The sequence below is a fragment of the Archocentrus centrarchus genome, chromosome 6 (assembly GCF_007364275.1).
Source record: "Archocentrus centrarchus isolate MPI-CPG fArcCen1 chromosome 6, fArcCen1, whole genome shotgun sequence".
Taxonomy (NCBI): Eukaryota; Metazoa; Chordata; class Actinopteri; order Cichliformes; family Cichlidae; genus Archocentrus; species Archocentrus centrarchus.
The window spans coordinates 33041417-33068461 of record NC_044351.1 but is presented as its reverse complement, the minus strand read 5'-3'; the positions used below and the strand labels follow the sequence as shown (position 1 = coordinate 33068461).

At 41.5% G+C, this 27045-nt stretch overlaps 1 protein-coding gene across 2 annotated transcripts in view; it reads right to left on the bottom strand.

Moving 5' to 3' along the window:
- The window catches only part of kiaa1549la (KIAA1549-like a), a 131835-nt gene that overhangs the window by 44577 nt on the left and 60213 nt on the right, over positions 1-27045 (bottom strand). For both annotated transcript variants that reach the window (XM_030731418.1, XM_030731419.1), the window contains exon 9: positions 1193-1353. In XM_030731418.1, the coding sequence (XP_030587278.1) occupies positions 1193-1353 (161 nt within the window). The remainder of the gene's footprint in view (positions 1-1192; positions 1354-27045) is intronic.

Here is a 27045-nt window from a genome sequence, read left to right as displayed (position 1 = left end):
AAAATCCTCTATCTCTACCAACTAAAGGATTAAAAAAAATCTAGTTTTTAGTCAAAGCTCAGAATCAGCTCAGTTGCTTTAATCAAGTCGAGCATTTGCAGGATAACAACACTTGGGGAAGACACTCAAGGATAACTGAGTCACTTGGAATCTCACTTTCCTTTCATCATACATCAAACACCATTTTTAATTTGACAAACATTACACGGTTTAATAAAATCCAGTAATTTGATTTTGTCATAAAAGGAAGGGATGTGTGTTATTAAATGGCTGCATGATTCCTCCACAGGCTATACACCACACCACACCACCCTTTCTGTCTCTCTGCCTCTCCCTCCTCCACTTTGCACCCATAAAACTAGTCATCCATGGCGACCATAAAACCTTGAGGGTGTGTAAGGCATAAGGCCCAGGAAGAGTCAAGCGCTGTCTTAATTTGCACAATATGGATCACTGGAGCAGGGAGGTGACAAGTACGCACAACACCATATACACACGCATCCGTACTTCTGAGGTTTTGAGTACTTTAAAATCAAGTAAAGTCATCCATCAATGTTTGCTCCACAATACCTCAACCTAATCACAATGCTGTTTTACATATTTGTTGAAAACAGGTTTTCTACCTTCTAGGCAACTATCACAGGATTTACTCCAAAAACACAAAGAAAATTAACTTACTGCCATTTGAAACCTTTATAGCATATTACACACTTAATTTCAATATTTATGGACTGCTTTTAAAGGTTTTATATTGTAATGTGTCTCAGTTTTCATAAAATTTCCCCTATCCGTGTCAGTTTTCTGGCAGCATGCTTCATGCTCCCCCGCAGCCTATGCCGTCAGTAGAGCTGTCCAGGGTGCTAAATCTGGAGCTGTCCAGGGACTCACAGACATTCACAAGTGGCAACTTTGCCATTTCCCAGAGCCCTGCCTGAAGGGGTTCAGGGAATGATACTGACAGTATGCTCATTGACAGTTCTGTTCCAGAGCAGAATATCATTAATGAACGTATTTATTAATTACATTTGACACACACATTTAACCTCACCTACTTGCTACAGGTGACAATGACAATGTAACTAAAGTGAAAAGTATTTTTTCTGTTGTTGTTTTGTTTTTCAGAATGATGGAATTAGGAGACACCATCATCACAATAGCAATAATGACATGCACAAATCCCACTTCCACCTACCTGTACAGTGTATCCCCCCACGGTGGTGGCCCGCCGGGATCTTGCCGTCCGAGAGCCCTGCCTGCCTGCGACCAGGAAGAGCTCAGCTAGCCGCTGCTCCATAAGACTGGCAAAGCTCTGGTAGTTGGCCTCTAGGGAGGAACTGTCTACATCCTGGATCACTGTGAGGAGGGACAAGAGAGGACAAAGGAGGGATTTAGGGGGGAAGCAGTGTTCAGGCGGGCAAAGGAAGAAGAAAGAGAAGACAAGTGAATGAATGGAGGATAGGAATAAAAATATAAGCAGGAGAAGAGCAAAGGGAGGGAAAGAAAAAATTAGCTGTGGGGAGGCAATAAAGAAAGAGAAGGAGAATGTAAAGAGAAATTATTAGAAGACATTACTGATATTTAAAAGAACAAGGGAGGAAAACGGCTTAGAAAAACAAGCAGACAGGAGATGAGTGGCCTTTCACAGAGCACCGGGTGATTGTTCCTTCAATTTAAAAGCTGATCATCCAGAAACTTCTATTAGGGCTACATTGGCACACAGATCAAACAGTCTGTTTATATCACACACACACACACACACACACACACACACACACACACACACACACACACACCTGGCGTAGAGTCAGTGTGTGCTTCACAACTTCCAAAGGAGACTCTTTCATACAGTGAGCTACAGCTGCAAGATTATCGCTGATTATAACTGACTGAGGACACACATGACGCTGTACATCGTGACACACAGACAAATAAACTGCAGCACAAACTATCAAACAGGAAATCATTGTTGGAATAATGTCTGCAAATATTACAGAGAAAGCTGGTCACATAGGTGACTGCAGGTGGTGCTGCTTGATGCTTTGGATGCAGACCATAAACAGTATAAAAGATGGGTGTTGCTACTGTAACATCACAGGTTGGTTTCTAAAGTCCCATTTTGAAGCCTCAAGATGAAGATAAAGAAGAAGAACCTGGATACAACAAGAACGGGCAGCTCTACCTGTGAAACTGCTTGTTCACTTTTGATAAGTCAGCCATTAACCAATAAGTGACTAAAATACACGACTAATCCTCCTTTTTGAAACGTAGAATGACCAAGATTTAAAATCTTGGGGGGGGTCATTTGTTTTCATGTCTGTGAAGTGTGCTGATGTGTCAGAGTTACATTTTTATTTAGTGGCCTCTGAATGTATCATCACCATTAAATAGCTGAATGTCATTAAATATAACACAAAACAACTTGTGTTAAATGAGTAAGCACTGGAGTGGTGAATCAAATTTAAAAATAACAATTTGCCAAAAAGAAAACGCAGAGGCGTTTGTGGAGCACCATGATGAGCGAGAGCTTAAGAAACAGAAATTCACCGTATTTTAAAGAACATTAGATACCAGAAATAGCTCAGTAAATTCAGTTCAACTGGTTTACCATTCCCAATGAAAACAGGCCAAACTGAATAATTTGTAGAAGTGACGCTTTGAAACAACCACAGTGTGAGCACAGACCAAGGCTATAAAGCTCCCACAGACAGTTCACACTTCAATCCCCTGAAAGTATCCAGCTGGGTGGTGAGAAACTAAAAGGATCTTCTACTATCAAACATCCTGGACTTCATCGTCAGCGGACGTCAGAGTGCTGTGTGCTGCTCTGAGCTGCTGTCAGCTTTCCTCCAGACTCAGGGAAGATGAAAACACAGGAGAGGAATCGATGGATGACGAGCATTTAGAAAAGAAAAATTAACTCTAAGACCAAAGAAAATGAGCAGGGCTGTGTGATATGTACACAAAACCCATATCTCAGTATCTGCAGCCTGATCCATGACATGGTATATCTCAGTATTTCTTATAGAGCAACATGTAAGACGTCACCAAAAAGAGAGTGAGCAATATAGATCATACATCATAGATCATAATTATAATTTTTCATTTGTCATTGCTGTGGTTATAATATTAAAATCACTGGGTATTCACTCTCTGGGGGATGGTTCTTTATGTCCTAAGTGGGCTTGTATGGAGTTTCTGATCCACAGTCTGTGTTACCTGCAGCACGTGACAAACAGAAACTAAAGGACATGGATTTCATACAAAGACTCAGTTGAAGAAGATGCTAAATGGTCTTTCTCACAGGGGTTTAAAAGGAGGGGCCCTCCTACCACACTTTCTTAAATAAACTGATAATTATTGTGTTTTAATGACCACAACATGAGGTGGGACTACTAGATTTAGAACAGTGAGCAGCTACTAGCTGATGTTCTAATATGAAGCTGTCACATTCCATCAGACTCCACTGAAAAAAAAAACAGTAATTTTATCTCTTAAAACACAGGTGTGGTTACCTTTCTACCCCACCTGGATAAATGTTATTGTTAAACAACTCCTTTGTGGCAGGGCCCCTGGGGTGGATGAGACTTGCCCTGAGTTCCTGAAGGCTCTGGAAGTTGTAGGGCTGCCTTGGTTGACACGCCTATCAACATCGTGCGGAGATCTGGGGCTGTGCCTCTGGACTGGCAGACTGCGGTGGTGGACTCCATTTTCAAAAAGAGGGACCAGAAGCTGTGCTCCAACTAGCAGGGGGAATTACACACCTCAGCCTCCCCAGGAAGGTCTATGCCAGGGTGCTGGAAAGGAGAGTTCGTCAGATCCAAGAGAAACTATGCGGTTTTTGTCCTGGTCACAGAACACTGGACCAACTCTTTAGCTTCTCAAGAATATTCAAGCGTGCGTTGGAGTTGGCCCATCCAGTCTGCATATGTTTGGTGAACTTGGAGAAAGCATTCGACCACGTCACTCAGAGTGTCCTGTGGGAGAGTGCTGCGGGAGTATGGGGTCTCTGGCCTGTTGTACAGTCCCTGTACAACCGCAGCAAGAGCTTGGTTTGCATTGCCAGCAATAAGTTGGACTCCGCCAGGGCTGCCCTTTGTCACCGATTCTGTTCTTAATTTTATGGACAGGATTTCTAGGTGTAGCCAAGTGGAGGAAGGCTTTCGCCTTGGTGGCCTCACAATCTCATCCCTTCTCTTTGCAGATGATGCGGTCCTGTTGGCTTCATCAGATGGTGGCCTCCAGCTTGCAGTGGAACAGTTCGCAGTAGAATGTGAAGTGGTTGCATAAGTATTAGCACCTCTAAATCTGAGGTCATCGTCCTCAGCCAGAAAAGGGCGGAGTGCCCTCTCCGGCTCAGGGACGAGTTGCTGGCCCATGTAAGCGTTTCTCTGGTCTTGTTCATGAGTGAGGGGAGATGGGACAGGGAGACTGACAGATGGATTGGGGCTGTGGCTGCAGTGATGTGCATGTACTGGTTCATCGTGGTGAAGAGGGAGCTGGGTGAAGTGTTCCAGGCATGTCTTACTAGGAGGCAGCCCCGGGGCATCTCTTGGCTGGCCTGGGAACACTTCGGTGTTACACCAGATAAGCTGGAGGAGGAGGCTGGGGGGAAAGAGGTCTGGGTTTCTCTGCTTGGGCTGCTGCCTCTGTGACCCGGCCTGGGATAAGTGGAAGAAAACGAATGGATGGATGATAAACAGCAACTGCAAACAAGTAAAGACAAAGAGCAGAAACACACTCTTCACCAATATAACACGGTTTCCTTGTCTTTGTCTGTTTCCAGAAGAGAAGCTTTGTTCCACAACAAGAATCCAATATTTATACATGAGGTTTGAGAGTCATGGATTCCTGTGGGGTTTTTTTAATAGCCACAGGGAGAAGAAAAATATTTGTGGTGAGAGAAGAAGACAGAAAAGAGAGACTTTAAATACTGACAAAGAGCCGTAAAGACAGAAGCAGGCAGACAGAGAGAACTATGGCAGATGATTAAGCATGCTGGCGAGGGTTGTTATTTCTGTGGTCGGACAATGCAGCAAGATTTATTGAGCATGAACCGTACATGGTGACTTAATGTGAAAGAAATGTTGCAGACAGACATGAGGACAGAGAATTATGGGTAATGTTTCAGAGGGAGTGAAGGAGGGCATTAGGAAGCAGCCATGACTCGTTCATCTGTCGGTCTGGGAATGCAGAAATCTGCATGCTGACCTGATGAGTAAGACGAAAACGAGATGGGAAAGCAACGTGTATGATCTGCACCACCATGAGGCTCTTTACATTCAGCTAAACACACTAAACAAAAGCTAAAACAGATCAGCGTTCAATCTGCCTTAACTGTGCTCAGTTTGTGCAGAATGTGACTCCACTTGCCATGAATCCAGAGGTGTAGGTGTGTTAGCTCACAGATGCTCTCTCTCAGAAGTTAAATGCTGCTTGTAGCTCTGAAGAGTTCCCATTTCAGAGAAAAACTGCCCACACACTGACACAAAAACCAGAAAGCAGCTCTTAAGATGCAAAAGGAATCTGTTTATTTCATGAGCAAAAGGTGACACAGAGTGAAAAAAGGGGCTGTTAAGACAGCAGCAATGAATAAACAAGGAGGAGGGGGTGGGAGGCAAACTAAAACAGCAGTTTTCCTCTGAAAGTCTTTAAAATCTTTTAGTATTTTTGATTTCAAGAACACTAACTGTAGACTGTAGTTGTGCCCATGTGACTGGTTGGTGAAGTCCGTTTTGAAGTTTCAAGCTGAGCGTTGTCGCCATCTTTAGTGCTGTGAAACCAGAGGTGATGAGCGAGTTGTGCATGCAGTTACATGTTAGGCTACTTTTGACTCTAAATGGGGTATTTACAAAGTGAACATCATGTTCTATTAAACAGGGCCTGAAATTAACAATTGAGATCACAAACTCATCTAGAAATTGATAACCAAGTTCACAGGTTAAAGTAATTTTTCCACAGACTTCAATGTAATCCAACGTCCTTGCATCCAGAGAACTCCATCCGTCATCTCCAAAGTCAAGTCATGGCGGCAGCAGACTAAGCAGAGTATTCCACTCATCCTTCTCCTTAGCAAGACTTTTCGTTCCTCCTGATTGTTCCTGAGATGTTCCCAGGCCGGGTGAGATATATAATCTCTGCAGTGAGTTCTGGGCCTAGCCTGGGGTATCCTCCCAGCGACGTGTATCTTGAAATTCTCCATCCTAACAAGATGCCTGAACTACCTCAATCAGCTTCTTTCAATGTGAAGGAGCAGCAGCTCTACTCCAAGATTCCCCCAAATGTCCGAGCTCCTCACCCTACCCCTTATGTTGAGCACACCCACGCCACAGAGGAAACATATTTTACCACTTGCCAAAATTGGGGGGGGTGGGGAGCCCAGTAAAAAAACAGCTGATATACAGTATCAGTCAAAGGTTTTGACACACTTTTCACTGGTACTGTATATTTGTCCAGTCACCCAACTCTAAAGACCGACTGAAAATGCAAGCCTCACCTGACATAAGCAGTCATGTGATCTAATGTTACAACACACACAGAAACCCAGAAAAGCTCCAAGAGAACATGGAAGTACTCTGTAGAAAAAGGACAATTTCTTTCCAGCGAGTCACAAGAAGAAAAGACGGAACATGGAGAAAAATGGTTGCTTGAACATGAGTCTGCATCTGTCTGCTCTTCAATTAAATTATAATGAGGAAAAGATGGATTCCCTGGTAATGGCTCCTCTGGAGGATAACATAATTGCATTGTGTGTGTGTGTGTGTGTGTGTGTGTGTGTGTGTGTGTGTGGTGCAGAGGTGGGAGAGAATAATCATTGCATTATGGTTATTTACAGCTTTAAGGTGAGAAACATAGAATCAGGCACAACCCAGAAAAGCATCATAATAACTCAAAGTGCTGTTCATGTATAAAGTAACATCAGAAACCAAAGCACACACAGCCAGGCCTTTTATTCTGTCTGGCGCAGAGACACAGTTTTAGCCTCAGTCTTCACTGATATTTTACTTCCTGTAGATAAATGCCACTTTGATTTTTCATTACTAGAGTCCAGCCATGGAAAAAGCAAGCAAACCGCAATACTGCTCAACATTACGGAGGGTGAATATTGTCAAAATTAATAAATATTAAAAAATAAATAAATGAACACCTCAGTTTACTTTCACATGTTTTTGTATTTTTATTAATTTGATAACTCATAGCTTGCATACTCAAGCAGAAATGTATAAAAGAGAATAGGTAGCTAAATTTTAGGCAATTAAATATTGAATAGTGCAAAAAGGGAAAATAATACAGAATTAAAAAAAAAGATTAAGTCACTAAAAATAAATAAATAAATAAAGTACACAAGACCACAGAGGTATCCACAGTGACATCACCCATTACGTCTGGACTAGCAGTCTCGAGTGTTGTGTAATTTTGGAGCCATATTTAGTGGTCCTAAGTGACCCACTTGACACGAGAACTTCAGTCCAAATACTCCAATTACCTGAGGTGGAGAAAGAGACCAGTAGCTGGCCGCCTGTGTCGGGACACCTGTCAATCAAAGCAGCCAAACCCTGAAATTTAAGCCTTAACAGCACCCAGACAGATGAGTTATAAAAAGATATAACACCTGTATGGCTGTTATGGAGGGGGGAAAACCCCCCACAGGAATCAAAACACATTTTTATTTTTAATCAGGCTGTAAACATGTTTATTTCTGCTGTAAAGGTGCACACTTTAACATGGGAGTGAATGGGGACTGACTCACTGCTGGAGCCTCTGGTGGACATTAGAGGAACTGCAGGTTTGGGCACTTGAGCTTCATTTTCAGCCCTTTGATAAACACATGGATAAAACTGAAAGAGCAAATAATGTCACATTTTATGAATATAATATCTACATTTATTTGTATTTTTGCTGCATTTAACAGTTATCAGTTCATTTATTCAGTCATGTATTTATTTGTTTCCTCCACGAAATTACACGAGGTCTCAAATTATTAAGAATTCGTTTACAAATAGTGAACGTGATCAGAGCATGAAAAGCTTCTGAGCTCAGTATCCAGCCCTTCAGAGACAAAATGCCTCAGCATACACACTGGAAATCCATTCAAACACACTTTTACGTTCCTTTCCTTTTCTTTCTTCCCCACACCGAGACACATAATTTCTGCTCTGGGAAAGGTCACTCAGCGGCCACGTCTCACACAGAATCTGCGTTAACACGATGACACACATGCTTTTAACCAGCAACAGAAAGAAAGCAGCGACCTATTCTGAAAGCAGATGTGACCCAAATGCTGGAACGGGTTCCTGAATAAAAATATTGCATATCATCCAAGAGAATCATATTAATTCCTGCTGCACCATCAATTATTGTCCTCCTATTAGAAAACAGAACCCAGTGCGGCCTGGAGACCCGAGACTACAAAAATGAATCAAAATGCCTCCATCGTGGGTCTTTTATCCAGACATCTACATCTCCACATCTGTTGCTGATGTCTCCCACCACAGTACACATCCTACATGCTCCTGGCCAATAATGGATTCACCACATGGAAAATCATCTCCCCAAACCAGCAACTGCTGAGGCACTGAAATCACTGAGGGCACATTTTCCATCAATACACAACAGTCTGGTGAGCTTACTGCTCGCCTCAAGTGTCTGTCTCCATGTTTGGCAGTGTGCTCCTTGTAAAAGGCTGACTTGCACTTAATTGTAGAAAGGAATTTGGTCTACATCAGCATTTCTTTTAAATCCTTTCAATGATGTGAAACAACCTATTCCAAAAACCTGAGACAAAATCAGCATGTCATTAAGAGACTGATCTCTATAAATAATAATTTGGATTTGGAAACTGGAGAGGATTGGACAACAAAACAAAAGGTTCAGGTTATAAGGACAAAAACATGCACTGGATTAATATAAAGAAGAATTTCTGCTGGTTAAACCACTGAGGAATTAGTGGAAATGTTTACAGGCCTCTAACTCTAAAAACAGAAATGAAACCAGCACAAATAAAACACGGAAGTTAAATGTAATCGTTATAAGGGGAATTTAATTTTGGTCCCCAAACAATCGCTTTCATTTCTCTTTTGGGCCTCAGGCTGAAACCAGGCATCCATAATGTGATCCTATTTTACCAAAAGTAGGGAAATAAGTTGAGAGGAATGTGGAGCGTTACAAAGACATGTCACCAGAGAAGCTGGAAGCAGAATCTGGGACTCCTCTGAGGAGTTCCTGAACTTAAACCCAAACCCAACTTCTGCCAGGTCAACACTGAGAATAAACAATGAAAAACAGCTCATTCAAAAACCCCACGGCTCTAATCCAGCCATCCTCACAGTATGCTGTGTAGCTTCTACAGCCCGACTAATAAAGGATTTTTTAAGTTCTATACCAATTTGTGGTGGTGATTTAAAAATCTGATATTTGAAACACTGGCTGATATTTTTTCCTTTCAGAACCCAAAACTCAAACATTTGTTATGTGTCATTTCCTCATTTACGCTCTCGCCGACTGCTCGGATCAGCTCGTTGTTTTTTGTGGCGTTCCAAGCACACTGTCAACGGGGAAGCCGCAGAGTGCCCTCTGATGGACAAACTGCAGTTACTGATAGACATACCAATAGCTAATATTGCTGATAACATTGGCCCACTGATAAATTGATTGGGCTCTACTTGCTTGACGTTTAAAAATCTGTTATTTAAAAGATGATTTCTTAAGCTGCCTTATGTAAAAACATTGTTTCCCATATGCTCAGAGCTCACCTGATTTTAAATATAAAGAAAAGTAAGATTCTAGTATTTCATGGGGGGTAACGCTGGTAACCGTCACGCTATAGCATGGGAGAAACCACTGCATCTTCAAGGAACTTAATTTACATGTTTTCAGTTTTCAGTGGGGTGCTAAAAAGGTTAACACCACTAATGGTTAGCCAAAATCAGCAGCTTGATGGGCTACAAACTGCTGCAAAAACTGCGTGGCAGCCATGCCAGCCCCTTCTTAGTACCTCCTGGAAACATTTCCAACATAATGTGCGGGTCTTTAATAAGTCTTCTATTTTCAGGCAATTTCTTTCAAGCTTCAGCTAGTCGAAGTTTTACTGCCAAAAAAACTGACTTCCTCAAAAGATTTCCGTTCCCTGCTGCGGAAATGTGCCTAAAATCTATTTACTAGAAAGGCCCCAAATGTTACGCAAATGCAAGAATGTGAGAGGGAGTGATTTTGTCCACCTTCTGAACAGAAATACATTTTGTTTGTCCTCAAAGTCTGCAAATGCTGCATCTGTGGACTGAGACATGGAGGAGAAGGAGAAGGACAGGACAGTCAAAACAGCCTCAGCTGTGGCCTAAGGTCTGTCACAATAACCTAGTCAGCAGAACTGCATCTATTTTCTTATTTATTTATTTATTTTGTGTTTGTGTTTTGGGCCCTTAGGACACAAACACACACACACATATCACCATCCCTTCCTGGGTCCTTGTACACTCACCCTAATCAGCTCTCTCGGGACAAGAATGAGGAAGGTAAGAATGTGTGTGTGTGTGTGTGTGTGTGTATTCCTCCCAGGACTGATAGGTAAGCTTGATTCAGCAGGACAGACAGCTTATTCAACTACACACAGCTCACTGTTTCTCTGGTTATGTGACAGAGATACTGCATTGTTTCGAGGGTTTCATTGAGCACTCATTGTTCAGCCTTCCTCGGTCTGCTCCTATACACTGAAAAATGCAAAAGCGCCTGAGGGATAAGTGAAGCTACTGGTCCATTATTCCTGAAAAACAAGCAAATATATCCTGACAGATGCGTGCAGACTCTCTGTTTAAGATTCAGCTCAGGACTCAGCAGTAAGGCTCTGAATGCAGTCCAGTAAGTATTTCAGCGCATGATTATGGATACATGTAGCAATGCTGGGAAGATACTTGAGGCAAAGTTGTGGATGCTGACAAAATTAATGAGAAACTGTTCAAAAATGGCGCGATAATAAAAGTTTATGTTCTGCTCAGAAAGTAGAACAATGCTTGATTTCCAAAGGGAGCCTGTGTTGTAAAGTTAGGATGTCAGTTCTTAACTGTTGATGGAGAATAACTGTAGATGATGTAACTGACAGGAAAAACAGCAACTTAATGCATGGTCACCTGATGAGGAAACTACCAATCCTCATAATAATATATGGCACAAAGGCATATTTTCCCTGGTCATGTTAGTAGCTAGTAGTAGTAGTAGTAGTAGCAGGTTAGTAGTATCTATTCAAGTTGCTAGCACTTATGTTATAGAAACTTTAGACCGCTCTCCATGTTGTAACTGAATGACTCCTTTCAGAAATGAAAAAGTCCAGAAGAAAACTACATAACAGCTCTCAGCTCATTTTCATAATCAGCGATACACAATATCAGCAACGCCGCAGTCGCACAGCTGGAAGAACTGCGCTCTGTGCAGGTACTGGATGTGTTTCTGTTTTTATTTAAAAATGTGGACGTTATGCGGCACAGGCAGGTCAGCCTTTTCAATAGACTTCCAATCAGATCTCAGTACTGACCAACACAGCGTCCAGCACAATGTTGGGCCTTTGCCATGAGAGGTGGGAGAGTGTAAACATGAGGGGAAACAAAGTGTCTGGACAGGCGAGAGGACGTTTAACTGGGACCTGATGGCCTGCAAAGATAACCGAGGCCTCTGAAAGCAAACCTATTCTGACACTTTTTCTCTGAAGCCATAAATCACTCGGTTGTTGTTCCTTCTTCCTGTCGTCACTCAAACACAGTGCCATTTTATATGTTATATAAGCTGCACATCCAGTGTTGGGAACAGCACAGGAGATATGTAGACAGATTAACCAGTGAACTTTTTAGCTTACAAAACAAGAGGAATGGACAGCAAACTAGTTTCTATCTGGATCAGACCTCCACGAAACCCAGTGATGTTCTGGGATGATTGTATGATGATATGATGATTGATGCATTGTAGATAAAAGTACTTCATTTTCCAGTACACACATTTATCAAACTGAAGCTGCTACATGTTACTGAAGATCCCCCCCCCCCCCCTTTTTTTCACACCTTCTGCAAAGCGTGAAGCCACTTGGGACCAATGACCTCTTCTCCATACACCTCCTCTCTGACCTGTTGGAGCTTAAAAAAGGACAAGCTGTCAGCGACATGGGGGCCCTTCAGTGTTGAAGTAGGAAGGTGACGACCATTCTTGACCCACAGTACTGCAGCAAAATGTCAAACATTATTCCCGCTGGGCTTTTCTAGCCAGTAAATGTCGTTCAGATGTCCTCTCTCTGTTTCAATCACATCATCCTCACTATCAAATCTTATGTTGTTACTCAGATGATCTACAGCAGAATCTACTGTATTTTAAACAAGCAGATCCAGCATAACCGATGTGGCAGGAAACAAGTAAGTGAGATGTGTGAAGACTTGGAATAGATGGGGAAATATTTTAGATCTAGTGGACTGAAGTGTAGAGCCTGACACTACTAAATGATATTTTAATTAAAAGATTAGAGAGGTGGACTAATCCTTACCTCAAAGGGCACGTCTTTAGTGTTTGCCTTGGGAATTTTATCTCGCGTGGCGTTCCTCAGGGATCACTTTTAGGGCCATTATTGTTTAACTTGTACCTCTTGCCACTAGGTCCACTAATCAAGAAGCACAACTAACAATGCTAAAGTAATTACCTATTTCCCTGTTCCCTGGATGATTCAAAGCCTTATTAAGATATCATCACTAACTTTCTGCAGTTAAACCACAAGAATATGGAGCTCATGATCATTGGAGCTAAATCTACATCTAGAAATGATCACAACTTTCTCTGGAAAGAGTGCAGAGAGGTTAGAAAAAATTGGATGCTGACCTCACTTTCTAGAACCACATCAGCAGCACAGTTAAAACCAATTTTTTTTTATCATTTAAAAAATATTTATTAACAGGAGTAAAAATCATGTTAATCAAATCCGGATACTGCAGAACGCAGCTGCCAGAGCTTCGATAAAAAAAAAAGAAAGAAAAGAAATATGACCATTTAACACCTGCACGAGGTCATTGCACTGATTTTTGGTTAGTTTCAGAATTCAGTTAAAAACTTCCAATATTTGTTCTTAATGGTCTGGAACCGAAATGTCTCTCTGACATGCTCATAAGCTAAAGACCATCTAGCCCCCCAGTCAGCTGGATTAGGCTGCCGGGTTATTCCCTTGGTCTCCAGCTTTTTTTTAGTCTACGAGCTGCGGGAACAACTTGTATTAGCTGTGCTCAAACACTGTCAGTAAGTCAATGAACTGGAGCTCTCCACAGTATCTGTTGTGTTTTCAACTGAAATTATTTGACAAACTATGAGATGCCAGCAGACTCCATACATTCTGCCTCCTCTCTGCCCTCACATGCCTACCTCCTTTTTGAGAGACTACTATGACCCGGATGACTGAGAACCTATACAGACATATCTTGGTATGGTGTACAGTGCATGCTTAAAAAATTGAGGAAACTGGACAAGTGGAGGACAAAAGAAGAAGTGTCAGGCCTAAAAAACTATCTACAGCAGATGAGCAGTATCTGAAAGTCGTGTCCTTGAGAAACAGGAGAAATCCAGCAAAGACCTGACACACGATCTGAGAGACACATCCGGCCCTTCAGTTGCTCCATCTGCTGTTCACTGAAGCCTCATCAGAAATGGTCTCAGTGGAAGGGTGGCTGTCAAGAAACCCTTCTTAAGGAACAGAAAGAGGGAGAAAAGGCTGAGGTATGCCACATTACACAAGAAAAAAAAAATCAGTCAACAGATGGAGTGATGAATCCCAATTTAATATTTTTGGCTGTAAACCCTCATCAGTATGTATGAAGGAGGTCAGGAGAGGGGTCCAACAGTGAGCATCTACAGCCATCTGTAGACACAGTGGAGGCTCTGCCATGGTTTGGGGCTGCATTTCAGCCAGTGTCTTTGGAGATCTTGTCAAAATTGATGGAATTATGAACACAGAAAAGTACAGTTAGATTTTTATCCACCATGCAGGACCATCAGGAAACCATGTGACTGGCAGCACCTTCATTTTTCATCATGACAATGATCCCAAACACAATGCCAGGGCAGTAAAATCATACCTGGATAGAAAAACACTTTCAGTCATGGATCGGCCTCCCCATAGCACGGACCTCAGCATTACTGAGGCAGTGTGGGAGCAGCCAACATTCAAAGAAGAGCTTAAAATCTCCTTCAAGAAAAGCCTGGAGAACTGTCTCTGAATACTATTTAAAGAAATGATTAAAACAAAGAAAAAAAAACGCTTGCCTTGGAGAGATCAGTCTGTGCTGAAGAATAAATGTGATCATACCAAATACTGACTTTCAGGATTTATTGAACATTTACACATTTCAATAAATCACTGCGCCTGTTTCCTATTTTCAGAACAAAATATAAAGAAATGAAGGGCTGCAACAATTCCTTGAGTAGCTCAAATAATTTGATTATAAAAAATTTTCAACACAAATTTGTTGCTTAGATGCTTCGTTTAAAGTCTGCTGAGGTGTCTAAGCGGAGTGCTTCACCCGCATTAGCAGCGTTACAGTGCTCCGTCGTCTTCTTGTGGGTTTAATGGCGGTGGGCAAACCACCTTAGAGCTGCATTAACGCCACCTACTGGACTGGAGTGTGACTCAGCCCCCCCCCCGAGATTCTAAAAAGTTCTCCATCGCTGAAACGGATTCCCTTTAACACTGAGTGGATCAACATTTTCTACCTTTTTTTCCTGTAACCTCCATTAAACTTTTACTGGGAAACAGCTGGAGGTCCTTCATCAACCACCTGATCAGCAAGTGAAGAAAAGAGAACTTTGTAGCTGCTCCATCCATCACTGTTTGTTTCACACAGGGAAAAACTGCAGTACGGAAGTTAAAATATGCAGATGAACTGATAATACGAAAAAAGCATTTCTTATCTGATTACTTGATTAATCAATGGAATAATCAATAGAATACTCGATTACTAAAATAATAGATAGTTGCAGCCCTACAGGACTTTTTCACTGAAGTATATTTGATGAAGTTATAGCTGCTTTACTTCCTCCTTCAGCTGCATGACTTTGGGGCTTTTTTTGCATTGACTCCTGCCTCTGTTCATTCACATGCTGCAGGCTCATCTGGCTGAGCATAGTAGCCTCACAGAACAGAGGTGCCTGTGTAGAGGAGGCTGAGCTTAAAACAAAAAGAGACCATTTCAAAGGATATCACGCACACACACACACGCACACACACACACACACACACACACACACACACACAGAGACCCCTTGTGAGTTGTGATCGAACAGTCTCTGATGGTGGGTCGGTATGGGCCGTCAGCCAGAGAAGCCTTTCATCGTTCCTCCCTCTCACTCTCATACAAACTCAATGTCTCTCTGCCTTTGTCTCACTCTACATCTCCATGTCACTCTGTCCTCCCTCTCTCTCTCTCTCCTCATCTAATTTCCACTGAACGTGAGGACGGGCGGCAACATGCCAAAGTGACCCATACATCACAACATCTCGCACAATTACACATACATACCCCCCCCACACACACAGTGTACTATAGCTGAATGTGAAGTAGGTCAGATTCACACGCTGAGCACTAGGGCCAAATTAAAATATATTTGAATAAAATATTAAACATGGCGTAGATGCTTAACTGGAGCAGGAGGCTGGAAAATGACACACTGGCTGTGTGCGAGTTCCCTCCTGAATAGGATTTCTTGGTCAAATGGATAAACTGCTGAAAAACATGATTATGTCATGAGACTCGAGCGCTCCGCTGAGAATGGTTTTATTTATAGAAAAGCTTTATTGCTCACAGTACATTTGCATTTGAAAGGTGGCCTGTTGTTCTGTTTTCCTCTCTTCTCTTAATTAAGGAAGTGCAGTATCAGACTGTTGGTTGTTCCAGGCTAATATATCCTGAAATCAAAAGATTGGATTTTCATATTATATGTCGACATTTGTGGTTCCCAGAGGATGAATGCTGCTGACATTCGTGACCCTCAGTGAGGTTTTACTGAAATATCTCTAATTTAGTGAAGATATTCAGGCTCCCACAGAAAAAAAGGGTTTATGTTTACTGATAATTAGCAGGAGTTAGCATGCTAATCTACTAAATAACATATGCACATCGTAAACACTAGCCTGTGAGAGTCCCGCACTGTGACCTGTGTCACATTACTCATGCAGGACTGAAAAGTCACGTACAGTCCCTCGCTATATTGCGGTTCACTTACTGCAGCTTCACTGTATCGTAGATTTTTTTAAAATATTACCAATTCTGTTTCGCAGGGTTTTCACTATATTGTGGGATTTTGCGGTATAGAGATATTTCTGTAACAGACCATAACTATGTGCATCACTTGGACAAAGAGATAAGTTACGCCTACGCCTTTAAACAATAGTGAAACTGTAAAGAGTGTGACACAATAGAAGTAACGGCTGAGGGTGACGATACTGCACCACCTTCCTCGCCATCAGTACTGCACAGCTACATAATTCATTGTCTTCATCATACAAGTTGTATATAATAATATATATGTAAATATATATGAATATATAATAAATATAACACTGCTACTTCACAGATTTTCACCTATTGCGTGGGTCTCTGGAACGTAACCCCCGCGATAGGTGAGGGATCACTGTATTAGAAACATCCTTACAGTTTCCCCATTAACCTGATTGGAACTGATAGTTTTGAAATTAATGCAACAGTAGTAAAACTGTAGTTTTCCGGTGATTGCATTGATTTATTTTCTGGCTTCAGAGACCAACTGTAAATTACAACAACTAACTGGTCATGAAACACCGTCAACCTCTGGGCGACCATTTTCAATAGCAAGATGATTGCACAGGTTGCCTGGCAAGAGGCAGCCTGTCTCTAAACAATCTGCAATAACTTTCTGATATACTGGCAAAGGTTTGCCATCTAATTTCTAAAAGCAGACAGATTGCCAACACGTCACAATCAGTCTGAATCAGTCTCTGCTGTTGAGCACAACTCATCTGCAACACGTCTCTTTGCAACACGGGACTCATCTCAACTACTTGTATTCTTGTTATTTTCCTATATGAATGAAAGGTTGCCGAGCATGCATGTCATTTTGCAGTTAAATTGCCATCGTGAATTTCTGTGTATGTAGATGGTCACAGATTTTCGATTTTCAATCTTTTTTTTTTCAGTTAACTGCACAACAAAGTTTGCTTGTAATAAACCAATAGCTCAAACCAATAGCTGACTGATATTTAATCACCGTCTTGACGCACCACAGTTGCTTTGAAGACAGCAGCTCATTGCAAGTGTTCGCAGACCTAGTTCCCGCCTTTGAAGCAACTATTTCAAAGGCAACAAGATCACAAGTTTTTTGCACACAGAGTAGTTTTTTTCTTGCCACCATCTCCAACCACTGTAGCGCTGTTTGTGCCAAACCAGACAAATACCTCACACTTTGTCCATGTTAACTGAGATGAGGCTTCAAACAGAGGCATGATCATCTGTTCCACTCTGCACTTTCTTTCTTGACAGTAATTTTGAACCCATCAGCACAAACACATTGTCCATCATGACCTGGGCCATGACATAATCTTTCTACATTAATGAGACTTCCTGTCGCCTCCCTCCTCCTCAGAAAACACCCAGTGAAAATGATGTCATGCTACAGAGAGACATTGCCAACTCACACACACATTTATAATGGAAGTTTTCAGACAGCGCACACACGCGCGCGCACACACACACAGTCATCAACATGCTGTCATCGTTAAACAGAAAGGATGACCACAAATTCACTTTAACGATTTTTTAACAATATATATATTTTTTTGGTGGTCTCAGAAAATGAACTTTATATACTAAAAGTTGATCCTCTTGGCTGCCTGACAATATCTGACAGGAACTATTATAACAGTGTGTGTGTGTGTGTGTGTGTGTGTGTGTGTCTATGTGTCTGTGTGTGCGCATTCCTGCTTGGCTGTTTGATTTGTGTGATTTGTCCTATTTGCCCAAATGAAATGTCTGGGAGCCCGTGGGAAATCTCTCTGCAGACAGGAGTGATAAATGAAAAGTTAAGACCAAGCAAACCAACTTTCAGCCCCACGAAGAACACACCAGCAGGGGTAAAAGAGGACATGAAGTGCGTATTTAAACAGCACTGGGGTCATTTTATTTTTAAGGTAAAGTACAGTTTAACACAGTGTGGGTTTTTTATAGCTCTGCTCACTGATTCTTTTTTTTAAGATGTGAATGCAAAAATGCAGAACCTGCCTAAGAATGACCACATTTTTATGGTTCTTCAGTATCACAGTAAACTAGTACATGAGGGACAAACACAAATCCACCAACTGATTCCTAAAATACACAAAGAAAAAAAAGTCAGTTAAATCAAATATATTAACATTTTGTCATGTCACGCAATCAGTCTCTTTTTGTTAGGTAATTGTGAAGATGGTCTTGGTTTTTGGTGTAGGGTAAGACTTTGGGTCTTTCTTAGAGCTGGTTGTAAAAACATGCTACCATTAATACAGATCAGATCTCATTTCAGCCAGCTAAGACTGGTGATCAAGACCAGACCAATGGCTTCCAATGACATTATTCTACACAATCACTCAGAAGAAAGGCTTGATATCAAAAATGTTGACTAAGTTCAAGTCACCAGTCAGAATACAGTTTGATCCATTTAACATGAGTCAGGGTAGGTTATATGATCAACCTGCTACCATCCACCTAATTTGATTTTTTAAAGTTTTCACCCATTCAGTGAACCAAATGGAAAAGATACTAACAGTATAACTGTAGGGCTGCAATGCATGGACACAACTTCATCATAAAGGTAACCTCTTCCGGTCTGAAAATGTGTGCGTTTAATGTGGTTAAAACACAACCTAAGCCAAATCAGTTCAACTATCACTCGAAAAACATTCAATTTTTGGTCTTGTTTTTATTCAGTCATATCTGAGTCACAGTAACTAAAACATGAGACAAGTCACACAGACAACCACCACAGCAACCACCAGTTGATAGGGAAAAATGGGTATTCCCTGACCAGTTGGCGAGTGGTTGCTGGAAGTTGGTGGCTGTTGCTGAGTGAAATCAGTTGTAAAATGTTGCTGCACCAAAAACCTCCTTTTGATTGCTTCAGTTGCTGGCAGATTGCCACAATCACCTGTTGTTTTCATGGAAGACTGGGATTTGTCTGCAACCACTCACTAAATTGATTTGAGCAGGATATGTCCTTCAATGAACATATTAAACAAAAATGTTTTCTTGCATTTTGCACAATATTTCTAAAATTAGAAACATCCTTTCTCAGAGTGATGCTGAAAAGCTAATTCATGCATTTATTACTTCTAAACTGGACTATTGTAATTCATTATTATCAGGCTGTCCTAAAAGCTCCCTGAAAAGCCTTCAGCTGATCCAAAATGCTGCAGCTAGAGTACTGACAGGGACTAGAAAGAGAGAGCAGATTTCTCCCATATTGGCTGCTCTTCATTGGCTCCCTGTTAAATCCAGAATAGAATTTAAAATCCTTGAATAATCAGGCCCCATCTTATCTTAAAGACCTTATAGTACCATATCACCCCAACAGAGAACTTAACTCTCAGAGGGCTGGTGTACTTGTGGTTCCTAGGATACTTAAGAGTAGAATGGGATGCAGAGCCTTCCGCTTTCAGGCCCCTCTGCTCCCAGTTTAGAGTTTTCCCATGATGCACTTAACATTTCTTCTTCATTCATCTCTTTTCACTTTCTGTGTTTATACACCACTTTGCATTTTAACCATTAGTTATTAATCTCTGGCTCTCTTCCACAGCATGTCTTTTGTCCTGTCTCCCTTCCTCAGTCCCAACCAGTTGTGACAGATGACTGCCCCCCCTCCCTGAGCCTGGTTCTGCTGGAGGTTTCTTCCTGTTAAAACGGAGTTTTTCCTTTCTACTGTCACCAAGTGCTGCTCATAGGGTTTTTTGATTGTTGGGTTTTCTCTTATTATTGTAGGGTTTATGCCATACAATATAAAGCCAAGCCAAGCCAATTTTATTATAAAGCACTTTAAAAAGCAAGCACTGACCAAAGTGCTGAACATGGAAAAAATAAAACACAACAATACACAAAAGTACCTTGAGGTGACCATTGTTGTGATTTGGCGATATATAAATAAAATGGAACTAAAACCTGGAAAAAGTACAATGCAAAATGGAAACAGACACCATTTGTCTTTGAAGTAAAAGTTGTATCTTAACGCTGAAACCAACACATTTGAAAAGATGCAACTTTTACTTTGAAGGCAAACAGCCTGTTTCCAGTTTGTGTCACACTCTTTACAGTTTCACTATTGTTTAACTAGTAGTTGGGACTTGTTTGCAGATAAGCTGGTCTCTTCCATACAAACTAAGGGTGACTGTGGCAATCTGCTCATGAAAGCAGAGCAAAGCAATCACAAGGAGGTTTTTGTTCTAGCATCTCTTTGCGACCAATTTCACCTAGCAACAGGAAGCAACTTCCCACAACCAGTCACCAACCAGTGAGGAAATTAACATTTTTCACTGCCAAGCAGTTCCCAACTGGTCTCTAGGTTTGTGTGACAGCGCCCTAAATGGTTTACCAAACTGGGAGTTCTTGCTCTATCACATGGCCTTGTCCTGGTGTGGAAACTGAACAGAAAATGTAGGGCACACAGAAACAAAAATATCCAGCAAGAGCATCCAGGCAGTGGAGAAAATGTTTTCCTAACAAGAAGTTTGGTTTTATATTTTCCAAACAAAGAGGTCAGACATTGCTTGGTGGATTTTAACTGGTAATATTTACAATGTGGAATAATTTCAAGAAAAACCTGTTAATCTGTGGCTCCATATGGCCTAAATTGATATAAACAATCAAGGACACAATCAGACTACATATCCACTTCAAACTTTGTGCAGCACCACCATTACACTGTAATTTTATGCACCATACTGGCAAATCTGAATGAATTATAATTTGGTGCTCATGATTTTAGAAACACAAGACAAATAGGCAAGTAGACAACTTTAAAAGGCGGCTGTAAGCTGTCCATGAAATTAAAAGAGTACATATAATGTATAGGCTAGACTGGACTTTTCATAGCTTTTGGTAAGGTACACAATTCAGGTGACCAGAGACAACATCCACACATAAATGGTAATTTTTAAGAGAGGAATTTTCTGTTTTTGTTTTGAAAACCATATCTATCCACATCTTCTTTTGGCTGTTCCTCGAGGGGTCGCCACAGTGAACCATCTGCTTCAATCTCACCCAATCCCAGCATCCTACTGTCACACCAACCCTCTGACTGTTCTTATAACTGTCCACATGAAAATGGAAAAAGCAAGATCAAGTGTTTTCAAGAGAATGCCAAAGCAACAGCTGGTGATATAACCCTAACCATATAGTTGGCCAATCAGAAGCTTCCAAACAATAACATCGCACACAGTCTGACACCAAAAAAAGGAGGTAAAGGCACACACCTTTGACATCTTCAGACAAAATATCTGATTTCCTTATCCACATACAAACAAGGGAAAAGAGTTTCTGAAAATCTTCATCCTCAAAGCAGCTCGGTCTTCAGTGATGTTTTCCAAAATACCTGTGCACGTGTGGACAGGCCTGAGCCCATACTGGCCCATAGGTCCTGTTAGCCAGGGTACAGTACAGTACAAAAGTAAGAAAATCTCCAGCATTTAGAAGAAAGTGATGAGCCATAAATTTCAAAATATTGCAAATACAGAAAAAACACCTTAGATTTGTGTTTGCAGTCACTAATTTGAATATATGCCAATCTGTTAATTCGTCACCTGCAATTTAGTTTGGTCCACATTTGAAATTACTGTTCAGGTATTACATAAGGATGATTCAAATAATTTCAAACAATAAACAGTAACACAAAAAGCTGAGTAAAGAACAAAATAACCCGAACGTTTTCAACTACAGAACACCAAATCGGATATTGCTGCATTACTTCTTTCAAAAGCGAACACAGCCATGGAGAAAAAGCTTTGAATACTTCTTATGTAAGACCACAACACCTGTGTGAATATTACTGAGATGTTCCCTGTGGCACATCTGTGGACTAAAAGCCGAGCTGGTGGTCTAACATCCCACTGATGTGATTTTACCTGAAGCCCGAGCAGCAATGAAATCAGCGCGTTTCTAAATATAAACCACCAGCAGCTGGACCACACTAACTGTGCTGTTCTTGTGTAAGTGGCTCATGGATGAACCTACACATGTGCGCCTGGATAGAAAATGAATACAGCTGCTAAGCAAGACTGTGGCGATGACGAATGTGTGTGGGTGTGTGTGTGTGGTGTGTGTGTGTGTGGAGGGAGGGAGCTACATATGGAAAACAGGCGGTGGAAGAAAAAAAGTGTTTGTTTTACATGGCTGACATGTATTGTAACACCTTTTTCTTTTCTTCTTGTTGCTTTTATTCTCTTGTTCTAATTTGCTCTCAGTCTATCTTCTTTCTTCTTCAACGTTAAGATGGAACCCCCAACTTTGGCAGAGCGTCTAATGTATCCCGATGTTCCAAGATTTCCTTCAGGTCAGTGTTTTGAAACTCAGCACAGCTAGTAGTTAAGCTTCAAAGCTTTATAACTTTTTTCCACACATGCAGTAGTTCTCCCCAAACTATCTTAAAATATTTTTTTTTTTTATATGAGACATCTAAAGCTAATTTAGGTGTCTCCCAGCCAGTGGACCACAGGAGGTACTTTTGCAGTATTAACCAGGGGCTACATGGAAAGATGAGCTATTACAGTTAATTAAAGAACTGAGCAGACAGAAATTATATTAAATAAATGAATTTGATAAGTTTAAGCAGAAAGGTTAATGGTTAAACCCTACCAAGAGGAGGGCCAGAAGCCAGTATACTTCTCTTGCCAAACCCAAGCCCAGATAAATGGGGACGGCTGCATCAGGATGGGAATCTAGCCTAAAATCTTTGCCAAATGCAACATGCAGATCATAAAGAAAAAAGATTTCCATACTGGTTCAATTGGGGCTCGGGTTTTATGATGTATGGTTTGGAGCCGGTGGCACTGACACTGCAGGCCGAGCTGGAGGTGGCAGGAAGACCTCAGGGAACATTCAAGGATGGAGTGAAGGAGGACATGCAGAGGGTTGGTGAGCCAGAGGAGGATGCTGGGATAAGGGTGGCTTACAAAAAGCAAGCTAAAATTGAGGATAAATGTTGTTAAAAGTACATCTAACTGTGAAATTATTCTAAAGTAAGTTCTGTATGTCAGATGAAAAAGGCCAGATTAAATTATGAATAAAACATGAACTGTGATTATATGCAAATAAGATTCATCAAAGGTACATGCAACCTCTGCAGCTCGAGGGAAACTCTATTAGCATGCTCCAAGCTCCCAAATCTCTGTTTCTAGCATTGACATGTGGCAAACAGTCCAAACACCATGTACGAAACAGCTCAGACAACAGTGGTCGCTATCAAAACAGAAATTCACTCGCTTTCTCCACTTCCCTCCCATCTCGCTCAGACAGCAGGAAGACCCAGCGAGCCGTGGAAGCCTGTCAGCTCGCTGGGTTGTTGTCCCGAAGTGACGGAGACGGTGAAGAGCTGTAATTAAAGGCTGGAGAACGCAAGATCTCTGACACACACTGACAAATACACGGGCACTGCCACCTGCTTCACCCAGTCTCCAATTACCGAACTCAGCTGGAGGTTCAGCCACCCGCCTTAAGGTGTGACTTTGTGTTCCAGGACATTTTGGACTTGAGGTCTCTGAGCGTGGTTTTTGGTGTGGGAGATACTTCACATTCACAGAGCTCAGGAGAAAGGTGACGAGTCCAGACCTGACTGCTGTTACTGGATATTTTCCCAGTGCAGGAAGCATCTGTGAATCAGGTATTTTAACTGGTTTCCTGGAAATTCTGAATCATGACTGTTGCTGCCAATAAGCCACCGTCTACTCTTAAATAACTGTAGGAAGACTGTGGCTTCAGCATATACCACAGCTGAGTCCAGAGTCTTTTTTTTTTTATTATATCTGGTGAAACATCAGTGGAAATATATTTTTTTTAATTTTAATGAGCAAATCAGCACCAGGATGAATTTCATACTGTAAGTCAATCTGCAAAGACTCTAGACTAGTGCTGAGTCATATTCTGAACTATAACATATCTTATTATAGAGGAAACCAGCAAAAGTATGGATTCCAATACTGTTTTTACATTTAACCTTCATGGACCATACTTTAACGGTGGTCCAACATGGAACTGATCTACCTTATTCTCTATTACATAACTCTTGCATAGACTCGAAACCTCATTTGAAAAGTAAATTTTTAGTTTCTAAAAATTTCCTTCTAAAGCATGTGTCTGAAACAAAACATAACTAAATGCTTCACAAGTGGCCTGGTAACGGTTAAGATGTTAACCTTGGGATGGCTGAGTCAGGCATCAGTCTGGGCATATTATCGGATAGGTTGGATTGGATAGGTTTTATTTATTTTTACTCTTATTGCTGATACAAATTATTTCTGTGAGAATTTCACTCAATTTTGTTGTAGCTCAAGATGATGTGAGACAATCAGTGCTAGCAGGATGAGATTAAACCTCAATCCAGGTCAATCCGGGCATACTTTAATGGATCACATAGGTTTGATAAAGACAAATCTGCTCCCATTCTTTGGTTTATTTGCTGTCAAAAACACACCAGAACACATAAAAGCCTGTAAATTACAGCTTAAATTAAAGCTCGGCAGACTCTTTAGTAATAAAAGGTAATTTTGCCAAAATATTTTTAAAAAATATATTAATATAACATCATGCAGACTTCAGAAACATTCAAAGGCTGTCAAAAGGTATAGAAAAGTTTAAATTAAGGAATTAAAATATTTTAATTTTACCTGACTTTTACCTGACTTTAGAAACTTTTTTGTTTAATGAGGTGAAAAAGTAAAAAATACTGTTCAAAAAAATATCCCACTGTTTCAGCTTTTAAGTACACAACACGCTTTGCAATTTCATCATCAAGAGTCCTTGTTCTCAAACCATTTGTCTTTAAAATGGCATCTTCCAAATTCAGGCTACAACCGTTAAGCTCTTATAAGGCTACTGATACATTACCTGCATTTTACCTTCAGTTGTTGATATAAATCAACTTATGGCTACTAGTTATCCTAAATTTTGAATCGCACTATGTGAATCAGGCAATTTATTTTCTGCGTTATTTATCTGTCGTGCTGCTACAGATTGGCCTGTGCCAAAAACAGCATGGCCTTTTAACAATGCTACACACACACACACACACACACACACACACACACACACACCACACACACACCCACACACACACACCACACACACACAGCTCAAAAAAATAAAGGGAACACTTAAACAACACAATATAAGTCCAAGTAAATCAAACTTCTGTGAAATCAAACTGTCCACTTAGGAAGACACAACACTGACAATCAGTTTCACATGTTGTTGTGCAAATGGAATAGACAACAGGTGGAAATTATTGGCAATTAGCAGGACACACTCAATAAAAGAGTGGTTCTGCAGGTGGGGACCACAGACCACTTCTCAGTACCTATGCTTTCTGGCTGATGTTTTGGTCACTTTTGAATGTTGGTGGTGCTTTCACACTCGTGGTAGCATGAGACGGACTCTACAACCCACACAAGTGGCTCAGGTAGTGCAGCTCATCCAGGATGGCACATCAATGCGAACTGTGGCAAGAAGGTTTGCTGTGTCTGTCAGCGTAGTGTCCAGGGCTGGAGGCGCTACCAGAAGACAGGCCAGTACACCAGGAGACGTGGAAGAGGCAACAACTCAGCAGCAGGACCGCTACCTCCGCCTTTGTGCAAGGAGGAACAGGAGGAGCACTGCCAGAGCCCTGCAAAATGACCTCCAGCAGGCCACAAATGTGCATGTGTCTGCACAAACGGTTAGAAACCGACTCCACGAGGATGGTATGAGGGCCTGATGTCCACAGATGGGGGTTGTGCTCACAGCCCAACACCGTGCAGGACGCTTGGCATTTGCCAGAGAACACCAGGATTGGCAAATTCGCCACTGCCGCCCTGTGCTCCTCACAGATGAAAGCAGGTTCACACTGAGCACATGTGACAGACGTGACAGAGTCTGGAGACGCCGTGGAGAGCGATCTGCTGCCTGCAACATCCTTCAGCATGACCGGTTTGGCAGTGGGTCAGTAATGGTGGGGTGGCATTTCTTTGGAGGGCCGCATAGCCCTCCATGTGCTCGCCAGAGGTAGCATGACTGCCATTAGGTACCAAGATGAGATCCTCAGACCCCTTGTGAGCATATGCTGGTGCGGTTGGCCTGGGTTCCTCCTAATGCAGGACAATGCTAGACCTCATGTGGCTGGAGTGTCAGCAGTTCCTGCAAGATGAAGGCATTGAAGCTATGGACCGGCTCGCCCGTTCCCCAGACCTGAATCTGATTGAACACATCTGGGACATCATGTCTCGCTCCATCCACCAACGTCACGTTGCACCACAGACTGTCCAGGAGTTGGCGGACGCTTTAGTCCAGGTCTGGGAGGAGATCCCCCAGGAGACCATCAGCACCTCATCAGGAGCATGCCCAGGCATTGTAGGGAGGTCATACAGGCACGTGGAGGCCACACACAGTACTGAGCCTCATTTTGACTTGTTTTAAGGACATTACATAAAGTTGGATCAGCCTGTAGTGTTTTTCCACTTTAATTTTGTGTGTGACTCCAAATCCAGGCCTCCATTGGTTAATAAATTTGATTTCCATTGATGATTTTTGTGTGTAATTGTGTTGTCAGCACATTCAACTTTGTATAGAACAAAGTATTCAATGAGAATATTTCATTCATTCAGATCTAGGATGTGTTATTTGAGTGTTCCCTTTATTTTTTGAGCAGTGTATATATATCAAATCAAAGTGAAATTAAAGGAACTGAATACTTCTCAAGGACTTTTATTAGTAAATGTGAATTTTAAAACCTTTTAAAGAACTGAGGCCACTGTTTCATTACTGACACCAGGTTTCAGAAATGAAAAAGGCATTAAAC